The 24243-nt window shown below is 44.4% G+C and overlaps 1 protein-coding gene across 2 annotated transcripts in view; it reads left to right on the top strand.

Annotated features, from left to right (window-relative positions):
• DYM (dymeclin) overlaps nt 1-21900 on the top strand; it is a 1124226-nt gene extending 1102326 nt beyond the window's left edge. The window contains exons 17-18 of one of the 2 annotated variants that reach the window (XR_014969672.1): nt 20178-21215; nt 21259-21900. Coding sequence is in view for 1 of the 2 variants with exons in the window: in XM_085629609.1 (XP_085485735.1) it covers nt 20178-20327 (150 nt within the window). In the remaining variant the exon portion in view is untranslated. Of the gene's footprint in view, nt 1-20177 lie in introns of both variants that reach the window. The other variant, XM_085629609.1, reaches the window with a different exon arrangement.
• Nucleotides 21901-24243: the final 2343 nt, after the last annotated feature.

Below are 24243 nucleotides of genomic sequence, written 5' to 3'. Positions count from 1 at the left end.
TCACCCCTTTAAGAACCCCCGCAGCTCCACTCTGCCTAGATTCAGCCCCCCCCACCCCCGAAATCAGCGCCACTCTGCCTACTGTTTAAAGATTCAGCGCCCCCCCCCCCCCCGAAATTTTCGCTTATACCCCCCCCCCCCGAACATTAACTAGCAAGTGATTTCGCTGGTCGCTTTTTCACAAGCTCTGAGCTTTGGCAGTGATGTTTCCCATTGATAGAGAAGTTTCAGTTTCTGTATTTGGATTCCATGCCCATTCCTTCTTTGTCCTCTCTGCTGAAACTGCTGTCTGAAGTGTCACATTTTATTAATACTAAACAAAAATCGCACTACCGTGCCAGGGCCAGACTTGGCGTTGATAATGATTGTTTGAAAAGGGAACTTTGAAAGGATACGAACTTGCGAGTGCTTGCGGCCTGAAACAACAAGCGAAGTACCAGCAGCAACCCCAGAGGACCGAAGTTGCTGCGGGACCTGGAGAGCAAATTACCCGAGTCACCTCGAGGTGCAGGCATTCAACGCTGACTCTACAGCCTCGAACGGCCGAATGTAAAGCTATCGGCTGGGCCTGCCGATTCCGGACCCGGACTGCGGAGCTTGTCGGATCCGCACTGAAGTGCACTAGGGGACAGTGCGGGGACGTGCTGGTCCCAAGTCATGTAATAACCCGGACGGATTGGCTATTGCACTCGGAGGCTGTGGTGGAAGTACGCGGTTCGTCGCAAAATGGCAGACGAGCCATGGCTGTGATTGTCGACATAGGACGGCTTGACACGGCCGTAATCTTTAGTTATTTGCCTATGTGGGATCTCCGCAGGAGCACAAAGCGGGATAGTGTAAAACAAGCCCAGGGCACCGGAAGACACCACCGCAGCATCGCAAAATGCCAGTGGCCCAGACTAATATGCATGATTACTATTTGGATTCCATGCCCATTCCATCTTTGTCCTCTCTGCTGAAACTGCTGTCTGAAGTGTCAAATTTTATTAATACTAAACAAAAATCGCACTACCGTGCCAGGGCCAGACTTGGCGTTGATAATGATTGTTTGAAAAGGGAACTTTGAAAGGATACGAACTTGACCAATTCTGGTTTCAAAATATAAGAGAACACTGTAGAGGCATGCGTCTACCGACTGTTATATATAATTTGGGATATATTTCTTAATCCGTCGAGTTGGAGTGGTGAATGTTCCATGCCACATTTTGCCATCAAAATTCATTTCGACGCAAAACTAGAACCGGAAATGAGGCAAGACGCCGAGTTGTAGCACCACAACATAAAAGGAAGTTAAGGAGGTCGAAGTACTGTTTGCCAGAGCGGAGACCATAGTCCAAGCACGGTTCATTGTGGCAGAGAAACCAGAGTTCTATAAAATAAATGTTTCGTGAGGGAGGGGGTGGTTTTCGTAAAACGTGCCTGGCGCTCGGTAAAACAGCTTGAATTGTGTAACGATGACCCGCGAGCCGAGAGAGCGTGCACAAATGTTGATGTGAGAGACTGAAGACATTGAGAGTTAAAATCTGCAAGCGACAATTACTTTTATTTTCTTTGCTACATAAATGATCGAATTTAATGGAGGGCACCGAAAGACACCACCGCCTTTCTCCGAGGCACAGCAGAAATGCCTCGGAGAAAGGGAGCGTCCTTTTCGGATTCGGGGGCGTGTTTTGCTGTTGTCTCCTCCCTGAGACTTTTCGCAAAAAACACGCCCCCCGATCCGAAAAGGACGGGGCATGATCGGAGTGACTGACCTCTTCTCCAGTGGCTGGCCAGCATTTAAGAGGCCAGCCAATGGAGAACAGGAGAGAAGAGGGGTGGGTGCAAGCCCCTCTTCTCAAAGTCATTAAATCTCGCGAGCGAGACTGCGCAAGCGCAGCCATCGCTAGCCGAGACCTAAAAAGCGCTGGTAAAAACTGGCTGTACTAATCCAATCAGTTAGCCACATAAAATACAGATCTGTTCTTTGCCCCAGGCATGTTAACCCTCTGTGCTACTTTATGGCGAGTCAAAACTGCCACTATGCAAAACTCTGATCTCTCTCTAACAGGAATATTAATCACAAGGGTTATCTTGACATTTTTATTGCTGCCTGAAAGCTGGACGCACAAGGACCTCTGCAGCAGGTGCTTTTAAATCATAAGTGATTACTAAACACAACGGTCCCAATAAGGTCAGTGCCACCCCTTCCAGGTCAGCGCCCCATGCGGCCACACTGGTCGCACCGCCCTAAAGCCGGGCCAGCACCCAATGCACAAATTCACTCCATAGGATAAAAAGCTGATTGCCTCTAGCCAAAAAGGCATATTTTCAAACAAGAATCTCCAATGCATTAATCACAAATTAACGTAATGGCCTATTTTGCAAAACAAAAGTGAGAAGATTACGCTACCGGTAACACCCCTCTGATCTGTCTTACCAAGCTATTCAGACAAATGTTACCCTTGTACAAGAACCTGATATCACCAGGACTCCATTTTGTTTCTAAAATACCCCCCCATCCACTGATATCTGCAGTGTAAGGTATATTAATCTTTGTTTCCTTGTTTTTTCCCCAAAATTACTAACCTCCATAATGCTTCACTTTCCATCAGTGAACTCTCGCCAGACTCTTCCCTTACCCCCCACAGAACGCAGGCATGTCATTATCATTTCACTTTTACAAAACCTGAACGTCAGTTTTGAGGTTTTTTTAAACTTCCACCATATCACCAGTCATCCATGCCTTTCAAACCCTTTAGAACTAATTGTGACTTTATACCTCACCTTGGATCCTGAGAACAGCAGCCTTTTAGGTGATCGACAACCAGATTTCTTCCTTTACAGAAAATTAGAAATAATTCTCCTAAATATCAAAGAGGAACCATTAGTTGTTCAAGACCATGGGCATGGTCATGTTCACTCTGCCTCATGGATCTCTTGGCTGTTGTTGAATATAACATGCTTTTGAGTTATTTGACTTTCAAAACTGTTCTAGTCTGCTTCACATCCTTCTCAAGCAACCACACGTAGCAAGTCAAGCTTAGCTTGGCTCTTCCCTTCTGACATTACTTACATTGACTATACAGTACATCAGAAAGTAGCCCTTTCATTGATCCTGTTCAGTAGCTTTATGGTACTACTAGCTTGCATCCAGGAAACATATCACATTAGCTATGACTTTTTTGCAGACTACATGCTCATCCACCTCATACTAGAGCAGGGAATCTAATGATCCATGCAGAAGAACACACTGTCTGAAAGATATCAAAGAATGGATGAAGCTCCTTTAGCTCTTCCCAACAGTCTGAACACAGTTCTTACTGTTAGGCCCACTGATCCCTCACAGTTACCTTTCAATTGGCTCGACTATGTAATAGGCTGTCCTCCGACTCCAGCCTCAAAGATACAACATTTGAGAGTTTTGTACGACATTGACCTCTTTTTCACACCACCAGTCAATGATGCTCCCAGAGTGCGTTTTTCCACATATGACTACTTTTTAGATCATTCCTTATGCCAGTGATTCCTGAAAATATTATTTTGGTTCTCTCAGTGGCCCCCTCTTGAGTGGAGTTTTGCAATACTATTGATAAAGGCCACCAAAAAGAAACTTTCTAAATTCCATTGGACCCAAAAAATGGGGCTGCGTGCCATACCCATCCTGATTATATCATGGTCTCCCCTTCAGACCCTACACAATATTCATTGCCTTGACACCAGCACTGGGGTTATGTCTGTTGTACTGACCCCTTCATGTCCTTGATCTGGCCTCCTACTAAAGGAATGTGGCGTTCTACCTGCACCACCCTCGCTGAAGAGACCTCCTTGATGGAGGCGCCTCCCCAATTTACCCCTTGGGGTTGGGTTGAACAGACATCCTTCCCGAACATTCTATATGGCGTCATCTAGTCTGTGGATAGTGATATTTCAACTTTTTCCCTAATCTCTGTTCTCTATTCCTGGCAGGTGTAATCCACCAGAGCAACAGGGGATGACACCACAGAGGAATAGAGGATATATTATGTATGATGTGTGGCATATAATTCCTTTTGTTATTTATGCAGATGTCAAGCTCGTTGATGGGAGCAGCTAGAGCGTACACGCATCTACAACTGCTTTTACCAACGTCATTATGCGTATGGGGATGAAGTTGAACTGATGCTCTGCTAAAACACATGTGTGATTCCTGATATGTTACCTTCTTTCCCCTCTCCCCTTTCTTACATGATTACACATTGGTTTAGGTCATTTGTAGGAATCTCTTTTATTGTTAAATCATATGCCTATCAGTTAATTTCTTTTCCTTTTTAATACAGATTAATTGTGAAAAAATGCCCTGTATAGGCTTCCTGTCAAAGGAAAAGTCTCAGTTCAAAACACTGTGCCTTTCCTGCAGGTTGTTGCTCTTCCATGCACTGGGATAGCGGTCTCCTAGTAGGAGACTAAGGTAGTCTAACCTCAACCTTCTTGCCACCTGGATTTAAATGATCTGGACCCAGAATGATTCGTGCTCACAGATGTTCACAGATCCTCTTTGTGGAAGACCCTGCCGTTACCCATAAGACTGGGAAAAAGTGCCTTTTTCAAGAGGCCTGAATAACTGGATTTACCACTCAGTTTGTGACTGTTATTCGCCGCTGTCTCAGACTCACCAAGACTATCCTTCATACCTTAGACTCGTCAAATGCCTATGTTCTGACCCACAAAGGAACCAATTCCAGTGGCTAGTTCCACTCTTTCTTCGTGTTTTGCAAGGCTTTCCATGTCACCCTTCATAGATGTTATTGGCTACATAACTTATTTGTGAGCTCATGGCAGGTTTTCATCTTTTGAAAATTGTGTTAGCTGCTGACTGAAACACTTAGGAAAGGATGAAGACTTTAGCTTTTGTTCAGCATTCCCCTATTTAACTGTTGGCAACTATTGGTCATCCATGACTCATATTGTTATGCTGATCAGGTGCACTTTCTAATTTCAGCATAATCTGAGTGAATTCCTCATATGATTTACACTACAGCGCATGTATAGGCATCACATCAAGTAGGGTTTTTACCTAGATGTTAAGGGGATTATGAGCATTCTTGATGTACCACACAACTAAGATGTTTGGGTTTTGAAAGAATAGCACACAATCTAATGGTCTGAAAATGGCTGTAGAGAAAAGAGGCGGGTGAGTGCAGAGATTGTTTGTTCACACCATCAATTGAAGTAAGGACATGTAAAAATAAAGCATTTGACATTGTATCAGATGCAGTAGAAAGTTGAATATTATTATAGCTATGTCACCTTCTTCTACAATACTTATTACATTGTCTACAACATTCAGGAATATCTTCTGAGATCCACAGCAGCAGCAGAAACTGGACTGGGTGATATACAGAATCTTGCATCTATGTAAATTGTATTTATTACTGGATAACCGTCCAGAGGTCTATAACACTTGGTATTTAAAGTTCTAGAATAAACTTTTTTAACAGTGGGTATTTACTATATTTTTGAGGGTTACAGGACATGCACCTCTGATAGCATTTAACAGTTGACATGATATCTGGGCAAACCGGACAACTGCTACTGAAGCCAGCTTGAACCTAGATCAAAGTCCTAGTTGGTGGGTTTGACATGTGCCAAGGACAAAAATCTAATCTTCTGTGGTTGCTTTTAGACTGAATTCTTTGCAGATCCAGGCATCAGTAGTGTATTTTATTTTAGAAAGGACAAGAATCCCAAAATGTGAGAACATTTATGACCACAGAAGTTATGTTCCAGTATAATGGAATGGATGTCAGACTCACTTACTGACGAGCGCTGCTTCTGTTATCCAACAAATAGTCCTCATGACTTTGGAGAAGATGGTTGGTGCTGTCACCTAAGTACTGGAAAAGACTGAAAATCAGAGCAGGAAAGATTACCTAGGACAACACATGTTCCACATACTCGACTGCAAGAGTCTTATTCCTGGTAGTAAGCCTAAGAGAAAAACCTTCGAAGGTCTAGCACAACTAACCTCTGGTGCTCATTTATTTGCTACATAAACCTTGTAATGAAATCCATTTGGAAATTCCCTTCGCTGTGGAACCACCCATCGTTGAGTTTTTTTCTTTTTCTTCAAGAAATCATTTTTTGATTTTATTAGTTTAAGGATAACAAGTACAAAATACAAAAAGTCATCTTTGATCATGTGACAAAAAGGAGAAGTCAGTGCATTTGTAACATGAAACGATACAGGATTATCACACCTAAATGAACCCCCACCCTCCACCTCCATGGGGTAGGACTTCAAGTATCATTATCTGTGGGGTCATCATTAATAGTTGAAGGAGACACCTGCAAGGTCTGCCCACACTCCCAGGTCCTTCTCTGCTTTATCATCCTGTCTACATTTTCGTAATCATGCCTCTCTGCCACAGCTAATTCAGCCACATCAGATGCTCATTTGTTTACTTTGGGGGCTGCCTGAGCTATCTAAGTATTGCCAGAAGTGTCTAGGGCAGTTGCTGGGTTTACTCAGGTTGATTTAGTGTAGGAATAGGGGTGATGTAGAAAATGAAAGTGGGTGAGCTTGAACCTGGCATTGCTGGGGATGAACTGAACTAGTGTGCATGTCCTATACCACTGTGCATCTGCCAGTGGGATCCCTAGGTCACTATCCCAGGCAGCCTGAGTGGGGTACGGAATACTGACACAGTCAGCCGTCATGGCTTTGTAGAAATGAGAGACTGAGTGGCGACCCCCACCCAGTTCCACTGATCACCGAAAAGTGAGCGACATGGACAGAGTCTCCGGAAATGTGGGTCATATATCCTGTGCTGTGGCTGCTATAACCAGTGTGAGCTAAAAACTGCCTGGACTCCACTTCATAAGAATCCTGTGCCACCTCAAAGGTTAGGAACTCCTTGTTACAACCCCCTGCTCTCCAGGCGGTCACATCCACTGATTTTGCAAGAACTAGAAATGCTAGAAGGTCCCAAAAGCCAAACTCTCAGACAAAAGGAGCCTTCCCTAGTACTACTTTAACAGCCCTTTCCCACAGTGAGGCTGTGTGCTTTATAAGGTTTGGGACCGTCGACTCGTCATAACCACCCGCCATCAAGAGCTGTGGGAGGGACGGAACACGTGTTGTCTCTCAAAAGTGATTTCTCCCAGTTACTCCCCTCTGCGAGCTAGTGCAGCACATGCTGTATCTGTGACGCCAAGTAGTACACTTCCAGATTGGGAACTACCAGTCCCCCCCTCTGCTAACTGGAGGACAAGGAAATTTCTTACTGCTCTGCTTCTACATCTTGCCCATATTAAGGTAGTAAGAAGGGAATTTAATCTCCAAAAGACCAAACGGGGAAGGGTATCAAACGAATGGTTCCTCATGTAGAGGCAACGGAGTAGAAACACCATTTTGGTGATAGATCCTCGTCCTATATGGGATAATGAGATAGAGTAGACCAGAAGTGGACGGAAGAACGCAGGCCCGCCGTAACCCTCTCAGTGTTACACTGCATGTGTGTTTTTTGGTGTATGTGGCACTGTGACTCCTAGATAACGGAACCGATCAGGTTCCCAGCATGTGAGCAGCCCCAAAAGGGTGCTCGGCTCCTGAGTGGCCAGGACCCCTAGAGGGAAGACTAATGATTTTCTATGGTTGACCCTAAGACCGCAGAGTTCCCTAAAGGTATCCAAATGATGTAATAGAAGAGGAAGGGATCTCTGTGGGGCCGATAGATTAAAAAAAGTGTCATCTGCGTAAAGGGACACCAGATGGTTAACTGTTCCCCTCCCCCAATACCCCATGGGACGAATCCCATAGAATCTGGATGGCCAGAGGCTCCAGTGCTATGGCAAAGAGAAGAGGGAACAACGGGCACCCCTATTGCATGCTCCTTGGGACTGAGCACAGGCGGCCAACCTTCACTATATAAAAGGCGCACCCTAGCAATGAAGTGCACACCAAATCTCAACACCTCCAGGACCTTCATAAGGTAATGCCAATCCACTACCCTTCGCTTAATTTACTGGAACTTAACTAGAGCTTAACTAGAATTATCATTTGATTTATATATTGGCTCTCTCTTGCTTCTTATAAATCTGCCATGTCAGAAACTTTGAATGGATGCCATTGGCAGGGTTGATGTTGAGGGGTGTTGCAGTACTTTTCATAGCAGCTGTTTTTTGCAGCATATGTTATGTTTCTGCAGGATTGGTTTTACTTGTTTCACTATTTCTGTGATAATCCTAGCTAGGTCAGGTGTCTGTCTTGCTTCCTCTGTTTGACTGCAGCCGCTCTGCTATGCATGGTTGTAGGGATTTCTAATTCAGTGATACGCCGCAAGGGGTTTTAATGCAAGAAGACCGCACTAGGGAATAAATAAGATATGCTCCTAGCATCAGTTACAAGGAGTCCCCACTCCAAGACAATAGACCAGTTTAGATTGGATAGAATTAAATTTGCATTGGATGCCCTGCTTTTTTACCCAACAAAGGCGTTGTGTTAACTGTTAAGTACCTAAAACCCACAACATATAACTTCATTGACCGTCAATTGATATGGTTTAAGAAGGCCTACAATATTGTTTTTTTCACATTTGTTTAATTTGTTTGAATAGTGCTTTATTGTATGCAATAAGTCTTTTTCACGTTTTGTTAGTGTGAGTGAAACTATAACATGTTTCTTGTGAAGTGTGACAGGGTGGGAGGGGCACCTGTATCACACAGGACAGAATCACAATCATAATCCAAAGAATGTGGGCTGTGGGTTCTGTGTTGGCTAAAACTCATCTCAAGTAGCATAAATAAATCCACTTGATGCCGACTGTTGGCTCAAGGAATCATTGACTCAGTGGAGTGTGCGAAGCTGGTAGAGCGTCCCCTCATTACTAATGGAGAGAGAAGCCTCCCAGTCCGTGTCATGTCTGCCTTAATCAGGCTGCACTGTGGCCGTTCATTCTTGGTCCCCAGTCACTTCCTGATAAATACTGGAAGCGTCCATTTTTTATCTTCTCCCATGATTACTGCAATGTGTCATTTATCCACATCTCGTGACAGCCTGTTTACGTAGCCAGCATTTAGGAGCAAATAGAAAGGCTTTTGTGATGACTTAATCGCCGCAGAATATTAGGCAATCAAGCAGTATCCCTTGTACAACGCAGATATTAAGTGGAGTTGATACGAAAGGAAGAGGTGACCGCGAAGGCTGGTTACATTTGTGGACATGTCAACTATTTTAGGTTTAGAGATCTCTCACCGGTTTGTTTCCTAATCATAGAATAATTTCAGTATTCTAATTTGTAATTAGCAAAATTATTTTCAGTAATTATCCTTGTAGGAAAGTGCCCTTTTTGTGTGGGCCCCCCCACCCACCAACTTTTTGCCCCAAAGCTGATGGTTATGACTCTGAAAGTGTACTGGAGCCTGCTGCCTAGGCCTCAGGCCCTAGTGCCAGTGCGCTCACCCTAAAACTGATGCATGTGAATTAGTAACCCTAATTGGCAATGACTTTAACCCCCTTTATAAGTCCCTGGTAATTGGTACCAGTAATACCCAGAACATAGGAGTTAAAGGGGTCACCAGGGCCCGAAGCACTGCTTACGCCAGCCTGAGTGACACAAGTAAACCTGCCATTGCAGACTGCATGAGCAGTGCAAACTGCTCAAACTCTACTTTGCCCTCACCATGTGTAGCAAGGTCAATGCACTGTTTTAATGGATGCCTCCTGAGCCTAGGAGGCAGGGTGCAGTATATTAAAGGTGTAGGGATATAACTGAAAGCTTATATACATCTATAGCAGCCTATTTCCATTAATGGCTACCATAAGTGATCAGGGGGTAAAAGGATAACATGGCTGGCACCCGGGAACCCCTGTGGTTGTCATCTCCATTTTGGTCCCACAGGAATATGTCATGTTTGCTATCAAACAACTTGTCTCCTCATCCCTGATGTGATTCTCATGCTTAGAGGTTACCCACTTATTTGCCCCAGCCTTTCTTGTGCTCTGGCTGACAGCCTGTAGCTGCTGCCGCCAAGACAGGAATCTGACCCCCTGCCAGAAGGTGTGAACTGTCCCAGGAGTCAGAAACAAAGGCCTGCCTGAGAAGAAGGTGAAATCTCCTTCCGTGACAGGTTGGCTAATGAAGTTGCACATCAAGGCGGTGAGCTTCACCGCCTCTAATATGCAACCAGGCTGCCTCCCGAAGGAGGAAACAGTCCTCCTCCAGCTTCCAGGCACATTTGCTTCCCGGCAGCTGGAAAAATTCTGTAATCATGAGGTGTAAACCCCCAAAAGGAGCCCTTCCTCACCCACAGGATGGGCTACCTGGTCTGTACAGCCACAGAAGGTTTCTGCCATTTTTTAAAGTTATAGAATAGAGGGTTCTGGGTAGAAAAGGTGACACAGGTGACCTCAGGAGCAGGGTAGCTGCTGGGGCTAGGAGTCCATTGGATACTTGCACCCACGCCCCTAAATGTAGCATTTAAGAGGCACCCCAGGAATTAGAACCACAGTTCTAATTTGAATATCCCCTTGGGAAGTCACCGTATCACATACATATACTCTGCACACTTTTACAAATCAATCTTCAGGCTAATGTCACTCTTAAACAGGACCAGTACCACAACAATATAAAGGAGCACAAATATTTTAATGATGTGTTCACAGAACCTTTTTCAGTTGCAAATTGTTACAATAAATGTCTTCAACAATATAATGATCATATCACTGTCCTACAGATTAAAAGCAGTATTACACAATTAAAAATAACACAATTCAGTGAAAAACATAAATATATTCAAAATAAAAGAGGGAGAGACAAATAAGCCAGCAAACAGTTGTCTATTTCTATTGTACCAATCCGTTTGATCATTATACATGATGTAATATAAAGATCACCATCTAGTGCAACAAGATATTAGACAGATTCAGTGCATCAAATATGTTGACGCGTTTCAGTGACTTCACAGATTATTGCCACCTTCTTCAGGACAAAACCTACATTTTGCCACACACTTAACCTCTTCAGTGCCCATGACGAGATAGTCTCGTCATGGAGCACGGTTGCGCTGTGCCCATGACGAGACTATCTCGTCATGAACCCCACCCACTAGTGCAACGCCCGGCACAGGTGGGGGAAAGGGCGTGGCACCGAAGGGGTTAAGAAAAAGAGTTAAAAAAAACAATAGGTATGATTTGAAGTTCCTTAAAGGGACCTATACATTGTTTTTGTTGTTGTTTTTTTCAGAAGTTTTATATAGTGCGAGCATGACCTGTCAGGGTATCAGAGCACTGTACATTGACGCAGACAAGCTAAGCAGGTGAAGGCGAAAATACTAAACATATAAGAAGTCAAACAAATGTCCCTGAAGAGCTTCTTCTCTTTAAGGCTCAAGACTGTCGGAGGCCAAACCGTAATCCAAAGAGGCTCTCTTTACGTGAATGATGTCACCTTAACATGTCACCGATCATTGAGACCGTATCCAGATTTGAAAGTCACATCCAGAAAGTTAATCGTCCTCAGTAGATCGATAACTGCCACCCTTATTCATGCAAAAATTTAAAGCGGCTTGTCTCCTTCAGTTTGTGTGCTGCTCAGACACCAATATGCATTTCTGTTTTTCTAGCATTAATTCATTACGATGAGTTTCGAGTTTTTCTACGCACTAAAACTTTTAAAGATGTTATTATTTTGTTGTAGGTCATATAAGTGTGTGGACTAGGTCAGTTTTAGTAGCGGTGCAGTAATGTGACTCAAGTCAAAAATAAAGCAAACAAAAACACCTAACTGATGATGGATAAAGGAAAACAACGTGGCCTGGTGTATATACTATACCATATATTTGTGATTAGTTTGTCTATATCAACTTTCAAACAAAATGTGTAACACAGATACCATACAAAATAAAAAACACTTTACAGCGTATTGTGTATGGAACAGAAGTTGTCAAGCATTTGGCGCAGTGAACAAACATGTGAAAGTACATTCCCACTAGCTTACCAGATGGTGGTGAGCTCACTTGTTGAGTGATGTGCACATTAAAACAGAGTAAATAGATAACACTATTGTGTAGAATTCTTTTATGGACAAAACCTTGTTGGTAAGCAAAACCATTTCTGGAGGTAAGACTCTCAGTTTAAATGGCTTTGGAACTTAGTGCCTCTTTTTGTTCAGTTCAGAAAGGGGGTCAATTTGAGTCAGTAATGTCAGTGGTTCCTAGAGCATCTACATAGTCTGGTAATGGGTAACCTTATGTGTAATTAGTGTTTAGTCTGCTTTCATACTATGGTTGATGCGTTTCAATCCTTAAGGACTGGTTGCGAGGGTCCTCTTGAGAGGTTGGGGGTCTTTAAAGAAACAACATATTACTGTTGTCTTTTTACTCTGTGGTTATACAATTATCCTGGTCAACATTATTATCTACGGTTTCAGCCTTGGTCAATAAATATAGATCAGCTAATCTCGGATGGTTGTCCACATAAAAAAAGGGTTCTAAACACTGTTGGAAGCTTGGGATACAGCCTCCCACAATTTGCTCTTCTTTAATGGCTTTAAGACACATATTCTAGTCTTGAAATCTGTGGAGGGTCCTAAAAAACCCTCCTATTAGAAATCTGTCACTCTGTTTGGGAGTGGTATGTGATGTAGGATTGTTCTTTGATCCTCAAGTGACCTCTTCACCAAAACTGACTTTTCCTACTTCGACTCTTATGTGGGAGTCTCTTCTAGTTCTGCCATATCGGACTGCCCAAGTCCAGTCAGTACTTCTCGCACACCTGAAGTAGCATTTATTACAGTCGCTAGCCAAGACATTTTAGAAGCTACACATTGCCCAGAACAATGCTGCAAGGCACGTCTTTGGCCTGGCCTGGTACTATTGGAAACACATTTCTGTGCCCATATGGTATGTCACTGGCTTGCAATGAGGCAAAATGTGAAGTTTAACACACCATGCCCTTCACGAGGGCACACCCATATACCTCTCCTAGCAGCAGCGGCCGGTACAGGTACACGCAGCTGGCGAGGCGGGGGGTGGGGGGGGAGAGTCGACAGTTGACGGAATATGTATAATTAAATAAATAAACAATACCTATTCTGTCATCTGTTGGCTTCCCCCCTTGCCGTGCCCTGCCCTACCGCGCTTACCTGTGCCAGAGGCCACTGTCTCCAAGGCATCATGGCGATTAGAGGTTTAAGGTTGTCTGTCAGTACCAGACTCCTCATCTGCTGGTGAGATATTAATTTTTACTTAATGTGCAAGGTTCAATTCTATGACTATTCTTTACTCAGTCCATTCACTACAAAGCTGACTTCTACAAGTTAGAGAAAAAAACTGAAACCACGCCTCTTATGCCATGTCTATGCCCTGTGGCTTGACTCTGACTCAGGGTCTGATTTAGATACGATTTACAAAATCTCGAAATGCAAGGTCAGAGTCTTGAAAGAGCTAAGGGTTCTGTTGGGGGCATATCTAAAGAGTTGCTTGGAAAGAAAGTCGGGAGCTTTGCCCTAAAGAGATAGATCTACAATGAAGAGGCACTTAAAGGTGATCCAATGTTAGATAGCCAATCTAGTGATTTCAGAATAGCTGAAGTGCAAATGAATTGAGGTTTGTATACGGCCAATTAAGGAGCCATTTATACAGAGGTACAAATATAAACATCATCTTAATTAGGCTCTTACTATAGTCCTGATTTACGAGCCCGTGCATTTAGTCTAGACCATGTGTACTCCCTAGCCTATTGAAATATCAAAACAAATGAGGTACTATGTAGCGAAAACTAAATCTTGTGATAACATGTCTCCAAAATCTTTCTCTCTATATACGTGAGTGAAATTAAACAAATTTGTTTCCAAAAACGAGCTCAATAGAAAGTGTTTTTGTTTGTCTGTCAGTGAATTGGCCAAAGTAAAATCCTTGGGCTAGACTACTTGGAAAATGTATCTATGCTTGACCTATCAACTCTAGACAGTGCATGGTAGTGACTTAATCATTGACCCTGTCACCAGGCAGGTCGCTCCTCCCATCCGCCACGCAGCCCCCTGTGGGTTGAACCTCCGTTGCCGCTTTTGCCGCCTGACTGCTCGCTCCCTTTTTTATTCTGTACCCCTGCGCTTGGCTTTCTGTGCCACTTTGTTTTTTCATTCTGTGCCCCTGTGTTTTGCTTTCTGTACCCCTGTGCTCTGTTGTCCCTCTCCCGCCGTCTTTTCCCACAGTTTTTTCCCTGGGTTTTCCCCCGCCGCTGAGCCCCTGCGGCTCCGCCCCCTTCACTCCCAATGGCCGCCCGCTCCCACCTCCCAGCTGCTCCTCCCTCCCTCTGCCCTAATATGGAGGCCGCGAAACGGCCACGCAGCGGACGCGCGCAGCGGGCGTGCCGCTGGCGCACTGAAGGCGCGCCTAAGGCAAGCCCGTCTGCGCCCGTCCGCGCCTGGACCGCACCCAGCGCCAGAACCCCTGCACCCCGCACCCCTCGCAACGCCAGACTGCACTACGACGCAAGCACCCTCCACGCGCTCAGCACCAGTCAAGACCACCCCTGCTACCGGGCCACCCCGAAACGCACACAGGGGCCTTTCACCTGCCGGAACTGCAGTTTCACCAGCATCCAACCCTCCACACCACCAGCCAGAGAACCCAACCACCTCCGCTGCATCCTCCTAAACACCCGCTCCGCTCGCAAGCACGCCATCGAACTCTGGGACCTCCTAGACTCCACCGCCCCTGACGGAGACCTGGCTGAACGCCACCTCAGCACCAGACATCGCCATAGCCATCCCACAGGGCTACAAGATCTCCCGCAGAGACCGCACCAACGGAGTGGGAGGAGGAATCGCCATCATCCACAAAGACTCTATCAAAATCTCAACGAACACCGATGACACCCTCACCACCGCCGAGCACATGCACTTCCAGATCCACACCGACCCCAACACCACCCTCCGAGGAACTCTCATCTACAGACCTCCCGGACCCCGCCCACAGTTCAGTGACACCATCGCCGACCTCATCAGCACCCACGCCCTCGCTTCCACGGACTACATCCTCCTCGGGGACCTGAACTTCCACTTCGAGAACAACAACGACGCCAACTCCACCGCCCTGATCGACAACCTCGCCAACCTCGGACTTAAACAGCTCGTAACGACACCTACTCACGCCGCTGGACACACGCTCGACCCCATCTTCTCCGCAAGCCCCCACGTCTCCTTCAACTACACCACCGAACCACACTGGACCGACCACAGATGCGTCCACTTCACCTTCAGAAAACCCACCACACACCACCGCACCAAACAGCTACCACGCCCCTGCAACAGCTGACCTGTGACCTGCTACCTCGAAGTTAACAACATCCTGGACCCTTCCCAATCCGGTTTTCGCAGCAACCACAGCACCGAGACCGCCCTCATCGCCGCCACTGACGACATCCGGACCCTGATGGACAAAGGAGAAACAGACGCCCTCATCCTCCTGGACCTATCAGCAGCCTTTGAGACGGTCTGCCACCGCACCCTATCAGCACGCCTCCATGACGCCGGTATCCAAGAGAAGGCCCTGGCCTGGACCACATCCTTCCTCTCCGGTAGAACCCAGAGTGTCCGCCTCCCACCCTTCCGCTCCAAAACCACTGAGATCATCTGCGGCGTCCCACAGGGATCCTCCCTCAGCCCGACGCTGTTCAATATCTACATGGCCCTCCTCGCCCACGTCGCACGACAACACAACCTCAACATCATCTCCTACGCCGACGACACCCAGCTGATCATTTCCCTCACCGAAGATTCCCACACCGCCAAAGCTCACCTCCACAGAGGAAAGAAGGCCGTAGCAGACTGGATGAAGGACAGCAGACTGAAGCTGAACTCAGACAAGACAGAGGTCCTCATTCTCGGACCCACCCCATCAGCCTGGGACGACTCTTGGTGGCCCACGTCACTAGGCACAGCCCAGGAACCCACGGACCACGCACGCAACCTGGGGGTCATCCTCGACTCCACTCTCTCCATGACCAGGCAAGTCAACGCCGTCTCCGCGTCCTGCTTCAACACCCTCCGTATGCTCCGCAGGATCTTCAAATGGATGACACGAGAAAAACCGTTACCCAGGCCCTCATCACCAACAGACTCGACTACGGGAACGCCCTCTACTCAGGAACTACAAACAAGCTCCTGAGACGACTCCAACGCATCCAGAACGCCTCGGCCCGACTCATCCTCGACGTCCCCCGCCGCAGCCACATCACACTCCACCTGAGAGGCCTGCACTGGCTCCCCGTCAACAAAAGGATCACCTTCAAGCTCCTGATCCACGCACACAAAGCACTGCACAACACCGGACCCACCTACCTCAACAACCGACTCAGCTTCCACACCCCCACCCGAAGCCTCCGCTCAGCCAACCTCGCCACAGTCCCTCGCATCCGAAAAACCACCGCCGGCGGCAGATCCTTCTCCTACCTCGCCGCCAAGACCTGGAACACTCTCCCCACCATCCTACGACAGACCCAGGACCTGCTGGCCTTCAGAAGACTCCTCTTCGACCTGGCTCTTCAACCAGTAGCACCCCCCCCCTCCCCAGCGCTTGAGACCCTCTCGGGTATGTAGCGCGCTTTACAAATGCAGTGATTGATTGATTGATTGATAATAAACAGATATATTATAGAGATACTAGTTAACCTCTTCAAATTTGGGTGATATGGAGTATCAATGTAAAAAGAATTTCTCTTGGGTGAAAAGTTATAAATGTCAAACTGCGTTACAAGCAAACTCTCAGTACACTCAGAATCCCATTAGTATTCAAGGTTAAGGACCCAAAAAACAATTATAAACGCATGGACAAAAACTAATCCAAGTATCACAAAACTTCTTTTATTTAAAATCACAAATCAATACAATTAATAATCAAATTCAGGCCAGCTAAAAAATGTATGTAAACAAATTCATACATTAGACAGACAAAATACTTAAAATGCACGAGAGACAAAAAACAAGTGAAACATTAAAAACATCATAATTTGGTTAGTTCGATTGAATTAACTTTGTTGGAGTCTATCAACGTTTATGTGATTAGACTCAAATGTTCCTCGAATATAACCATATGACAAAGGGCGTTGACGCGTTTCGGTGGCTGGTATCTATTTGTAAACCACCTTCTTCAGGACTTGGATAGTTATAGACTCTCCTAACTGTAATACAATATCATGTATGCCTAGTTAAAAAACAGAAAATCATGAGATGTATCAAATAACATACGTATGCTCATACATCAAGAAAAACATATATAACATCACAAATAAAATCATTTTCTCATCCGTATATACAAACTATACGTAGACAGACAATATTGACTATGTGATATTACAGTTGAAGGGCCCAAGGAAACCATTCCATCTATAACACATTCAAACCACTAAAAAAAAAAAAAAACATTTTAATTGCGATGTTATATGTTTTTGTTGATGTATGAGCATTCTTATGTTATTTGATACATCTCATTATTTTCTGTTTTTTAACTAGGCATATATGATATTGTATTACAGTTTGGAGAGACTATAACTATTCATGTCCTGAAGAAGGTGGTTTACAAATAGATGACAGCCACCGAAACGCGTCGACGCCCTTTGTCAAATGGTTATATTCGAGGAACATTTGAGTCTAATCACATGAATGTTGATAGACTCCAACAAAGTTGATTCAATTGAACAAACCAAACTATGATGTTTTTAATGTTTCACTTGTTTTTTGTCTCTCGTGCATTGTAAGTATTTTGTCTGTCTAATGCATGAATTTGTTGACATACATTTTTCAGCTGGCCTAAATTTGATTATTAATTGTATTGATTTGTGATTTTAAATAAAACAAGTTTTGTGATACTTGGATTAGTTTTTGTGTATGTGTTTATAATTGTTTTTTGGGTCCTTAACCTTGAATACTAATGGGATTCTGAGTGTACTGAGGGTGGTGTATGGTTGTTTGTAACGTGGTTTGACATTTATAACTTTTCACCCAAGAGAAATTCTTTTTACATTGATTGTAATTGGTGCCCTGTCACTTGGAGAGTGGAGCCACGCCCTTCTTGTTTTATATCATACGTGATATGGAGTAGCCAGTACTACTTCATGCATATAATATGTTCCTTGTAGAATTATGTTAGATTAGGACCAAAATGCATATTAACACTGTTGGAAAATATTCCTGATAAAGTCTCTTAACCATTAATGCACAGGAAAGAGATAATGGTCTTGAGAGGGAAACTGAGATACCCTCTAGGTTAGTGACCTCTGCCAACATGTGCTGGGTTCCTCACGCATCGTGTACCATAGTGAGCATGGTCTTGCCATGGGAAATTGCCTGAATTGATTTGTTTAAACTAGTTATGCATTAATCTACTGGATGAAGAATTTAGAACCTGTAGGTTTGGAAAAATGTGATTTGATTGAAGATCTTTTATGAAAGGGACTTTTCACAGTAGAAAAATGATGTTCCATTTTAGTATTCAGGCTCAATCTGTGGTGTGTAGGAATCGTTACTAAAGCTGTAGCTCATTATGTTATAAGATGGGTTGCTGTCACTTAGCAAAGATAGATTCTGGTGCTTGAGTGGGACGGGTATGCCCAGACGTGGGTCCCGTGCTCTCCCTACTACTGGAGTCAAGCTCTCCTGGCTGATGATGGGTGAAACCCTGAAACTGGTCCTAGAATGCTTGTTTCCAGTCCATGGAGGACCTGCCCTGGCAGTTTGGGCTGGACTGTTCCCATTGGGAGAAGGGTCAAGACTGATTTGCATATGGCTTGGGTTCAAACTGGAATGGCATGGTGAGCAAAAAAACGATGGATTTAGGCCCAGATCTCTGTACTGGGGTGAATGTATGACATTGTTCTGCATTCTGTCCATCAACTGTTGTTTTTGCATTTGTCACCCCGAGTGGGACGGGTATGCCCAGACGTGGGTCCCATGCTTTCATGCCACTGGAGTCAAGCTATCCTGGCTGATGAGGGGTGAAACCCTGAAACCGGTCCTAGAATGCTTGTTTCCAGTCCAGGGAAGACCTGGCCCGGCAGTTAAGCGGGACTGTTCCCATTGGGCGCAGGGTCAAGACTGATTTGCAAATGGCTGGGTTCAAACTGGAATGGCATGGGGGGCAAAAAACGATGGATTTAGGCCCAGATCACTGTACTGGGGTGAATGTATGACATTGTTCTGCATTCTGTCTATCAATCGTTCTTTTTCCATAGTGTGCATGGTCTTGCCATGGGAAATTGCCTGAATTGATTTGTTTAAACTACTTATGCATTAATCTACTGGATGAAGAATTTAGAACCTGTGGGTTTGGAAAAATATGATTTGATTGAAGATCTTGTATGTAAGATACTTTTCACAGTAGAAAAAGGATGTTCCATTTTAGTATTCAGGCTCAATCTGTGGTTGGTAGGAATCGTCACTAAAGCTGTAGCTTATTATGATATAAGACGGGTTGGTGTCACTTAGCAAAGATAGATTCTGGGGCTTGAGTTCTGTATAAATCTGTCAGCAGATATATTACTCGACTGTAAGTTTCAGAGAAACGTAAGTAACCTTTGCTTATGAATCATTAGAGCTTTTTAGCCTTGATCCCACACTACACATTTTTAAGACTGTGAGAAATCAACTATTAAAGTTAACTGAATCATGACTTTACCTGTATATGGAATGTGTCTGACTTCTAATGTGCATTACTTCTTTATGAATGTATGCCACCCCTTCCACCTTCCCTTGCCCCCCAAAAAAGGGGCGAAGGTAGGCAACCAGTGCCAGAAACCCAAGGCAGATAGCAAAACAGCTTTTGAAAAATGAATAGTAACCAGGGTCAGCTAGTGGTGCAAGATGTCAAACATCTATGCTTTTGGATGTCCTGTGCTCTGATTAGTTTGAACCAGATATTTATGGTAACTGTTTATGCTGGCCAGAAGAACAGCTGCAATGCAAGCACTACTACTACCTTTGCCGCGACTACATAGCGCTTCTCTTACCATATATTTTTGAACATATAATATTTAATTCATTTTCTTTTGTGTGATTTTAAAATGTGTTAAATCATATTTTTAAAGACTTATGAATAAAAACTTTTAATAAAAAAAAGTTGAAACTAGAGGAGCTACCTTAGTTAAAATATAATTTTCTATACAGTAAAAATTGTAAGCTTCAGGTGCAATCAAACTAATACATATTTTTTCGTTGCAGAAATTTCCTGAGTTGAAGTTTAAGTACGTGGAGGAAGAGCAGCCGGAAGAGTTCTTCATCCCCTATGTCTGGTCACTGGTGTTCAATTTTGGAGTAGGCCTGTACTGGAACCCACAGGACATCCAGCTCTTTACGATGGATTCTGGTTGAAACGGGGTGTGGCGTAAAGAACGCCCGGGGTCTTACAACCCAAAGACTGCAACATCTAGGAACCCATGAAACTGTTACCTTCTTTGCAGCTCTCTGAGAGAAAAAAGTGTACAAATGCAATGTAAAATAGGACTTCAAATTTTCAAATGGGGCTGCCATATCCTCTGTAGTAGGGCTTACAGTGTCACCTCAAAGTAGATGTTATGCTCCAAATTCAAAGGTAGGTGTTAAAATTATGCTGCAAAACCTAATTATTTGGACAAATAAATGTTTTAAAGTTGGTTATGCAAAATTATTAAGCCAGGTGTAGGGCATTGGTTGCAATCAGATTTAAAGGGTACATGGCCGCGACATTGTTTTCTGGAAGTGATGCAGTGTATGTTTGCTTTACTTGCACAGATTGTTTGATTATATCTGCATGATCTTAAATGCATCAGTTGTTAGTGAACACAATCCTATTTTCCTCGATGTATGTATGCAGTGTTAAAATAATGCAGCCCCCCCATTTGACATGGCGTCTCCGAAACCCCATGTAACAAATAAAAAGACCTGTAGAACACCACCTGTGCCCGCACCCGCCAGACCGCACCCCTACTCCACCCCAATTCGAGTGTTCAGTTTTTGTAGCGGGCAGGGAATAGAATATATATTAAGTACAATATTTTATTACAGTACCCTTTTGTAACACGAAGACACCTTTAATCATACTGTGAATGCTACAGTACAATTATCATATCAGAAAATAACGATATTACATCATTTCCACCCTGTGTGGTTGATATTACTACACATTTTTCATAGAAGCCAGTTTAAGGGGCACAGTATAATTCTGCAGTTGTATTGCTGTCCTCTGGAGAAGAGAGAGAGAGAGAGAGAGAGAGAGAGAGTGTGTGTGTGTGTGTGTGTGTGTGTGTGTGTGTGTGTGTGAGAGAGAGAGTGTGTGTGTGTGTGTGTGTGTGTGTGTGTGTGTGTGTGTGTGTGTGTGTGTGTGTGTCTGCCCTTTCTGAACACCGCCATTTACGTTATTATTATCGCACACCCCCTGCCCCCCTTTTAGATTTATATTTTACTCCTTAAGCAAATTTCGATGCATGACGTGTAGTCTTTTGAAAGTCTGGGCGTGCCCAGGCCGATCTTGCACGCTTTTCGCTGCCTTTACCAGCATGGCGGATCGCTTACATTAACAAACATACCTTGCGTGTTACAAAGCAAGCCTGGAGTAGCTGTCATCGGGTTCAAGTGCTTGTGTTGGCGATACATTTACAACAGAAACGTCCTTCCTTGCTTCTCTGTTAACAGGTTTTTTTGTAGAGTTGTGCGCGAATATAAGTGCTGGTGTATTTTTTTAAGTCCTTTTCATATTTATTAAAACCCTATTTGTAAAAAGATAAAAGCACTGCATTGTTAAAAGTTACTGGAACTTTAAGGTACATTTATGTTTTGGGGAAAGGCAATATTATGATGGCTATCGTTGCATTTTAAGGAAGGGTCAAATGTGACCTAATGTACTATTTACAGTAGGTCTGTTTTACATGATGACTTGTTTTCTGCTTATTAAACGTCAAATTAATGACCTGTGTATTCTCTGAGTTGCTTTTAGGCCTTGATTTGAAACAGCATTAATGTGGGTATTCTGTAACGTAGTGGAAGCAGTTGTGAGATGGACGCACTGTAGTCGGGTCTGGGGAACCGGGTCAAGTGCGTCATCAAAATGAGAAAATTGCCACACAAATAGATATTAGATTAATTTCAGACCGGGACATATACAACTCTGGAAAATAGAGCTTCGCTGGAGTGTAATTTCTCCTCTGTTACATTTTACATTTTGCTCACTGAAGTGGGTCAATGCCAGTGTTTTTCAGTGTGAATTCTCAACAGTGATATCTCAGCCAAGTGAGATATATTTCACTGTACACATAAGTCCGTTGTTTATTTTCAAAGACAGGAGGCAACAAAAAAGCCTTTTTTATTTCAGTATGAGGAAGCACTTTTGTACACTTGTGAGATTTAATAGTGATTGCACATCTTATGAATTGCGACATAGAGGGAGCACTGCTCTGCTGATAGGAAGGTAAATTATGGTGTTTTGTGCGTCATAAGGAGACCCTGGCAAGTGGAACCCACAGGTTTATGGCTAAGAGAAGTGACTGCCTGGAAGCATAAGCTATGGGGATATGAGCATTATAAAACCGGCATTGACAAGCTGCTTGTAAAACATCGACAACGAAAGTCAAAATGCCCGACACAGCGCACAAATGCATCACCTTTCATTTGCAACCCTTTGTTATGACTCTATAACAGCCATTTTGGCTAGTTTTAATTTACAATTCCTAGACTGCGGACGCCCATTTTGGAGCGCTAAATTATATTATAGCTCAAGAAAAGGCGTACAAACGTGCATTATAAAGAAATAAGACCCCCAGTAGCAAATTGCACCTGCCACTCTCCAAGAAAGTAAAGCAGAAAGAGACGGGCGCAATGGAGGAGGCGGGTGAGCAACTGAATAGAGCAACAACAAAGAGCAGGAGGGGCGAAGGAGCAAAGGATGGGGGAATGGGGTGCAGCTTTTGGAAAACATCAACGAGCATTGGCAAAGCCAATAGGTCTCGTCTATGCGAGAACTATTAGATCTGGCAGTGTGTTTTAGCCATGTTGTACACCAATACGATTTCTGTATTGCATGGCTAAACCTTAGTGGCCTGGAGTGAGGTGGGGTGGGTGGATTGGGGTGGCGTAGATTGGGGAGGGGTAGTGTACAGTGGGGTTGTTTGAGTGGCTTAGATTAGATTTGGGTTGACTGGAGGGTAGATTGCAGTGGAATGGGGAAGGTTGGAGTGTGGTAAATTGGGGTGGAGTGGGGTAGATTGGGGTAGAGTGGAGTGGGGAAGATTGGAGTTGGGCTAGATTGGTTTGGATGGTATTGGGTTAGAGTGGAGTGGAGTAGACGATTTGAGTACATTGGGGTAGACTGTAGTAGAGTAGAGTTGGGTAGATTGGAGTGGGGTGATTGTGGTACAGTGGAGTGAGGTAGATTGTGGTGGAGTGGGGTAGATTGGAGTGGGGTAGGCTAAATTGGGTACATTATAGTTGGGATTTAGCAGATCGAAGTGCAGTATATTGGGTAGAGTAGAGTGTACTTAGGTAGATTGGAGTGGGGTAGATAGTAGTGGACTGGAAAGGATTAGATTGGAGTGGTGGCAGATTGTAGCGGAGTGGGGTAGATTGAATTGGGGAAAATTCTCGTGGGGTAGGGTTGAGTGGGATAGCTAGGGGTATCGTTGAGTGGGGTAGATTGGTGTAAAGTGGGTAGATTGGAATGGGGTTGAGTGGTGTGGAGTAGGGTAGATTGCAGTTGAGTGGGGTATATAGGGGTGGAGTGGGGTAGATTGGGGTGGAGTGGGGTAGAGTGAAGTTGAGTGGGATGGATTGGGATACAGTGGGTAGATTGTTGTGGAGTGGGGTAGATTGGAGTTGTGTGGGGTAGATTGAGTGTGGTGCATAGGGGTGGAGTGGGGTAGAATGGAGTGGAGTGAGGTAGATTGGTGTAGAATGGAATGGGGTAGATTGGAGTAGAGCGGGTTAGAGTGGATTTGGGGTAGATTGGAGTTGGGTGGATTGGAATGGAGTGGAGTGGGGTAGATTAGGGTGGATAGGGGTAGAGTGGAATAGAGTGGGGTGGGGTAGATTGGGGTAGAGGGGAGTGGGGTAGCTACTTCCTGCTTGAAACCAATTAAATACAACAATCTGTTCCTCTGCGATGAGCACCTCACTGTCACCATTGGACCCGGGACTCTTTTTCTGTGGCTGACACCTCACCAAACAACAAGTGTGTTAGGCTGCTAGAAACTTTAGGAACTGAGAAGTGGCCACAGAGATTGCAGATGGGGACTGTGCATAGAGGCAGACACATAAAACA

Source organism: Triturus cristatus, chromosome 2_1 (genome assembly GCF_964204655.1).
Source record: "Triturus cristatus chromosome 2_1, aTriCri1.1, whole genome shotgun sequence".
NCBI classification, from domain to species: domain Eukaryota; kingdom Metazoa; phylum Chordata; class Amphibia; order Caudata; family Salamandridae; genus Triturus; species Triturus cristatus.
The sequence above is the reverse complement of the archived record's forward strand: the minus strand, read 5'-3'. Positions and strand labels throughout refer to the sequence as shown.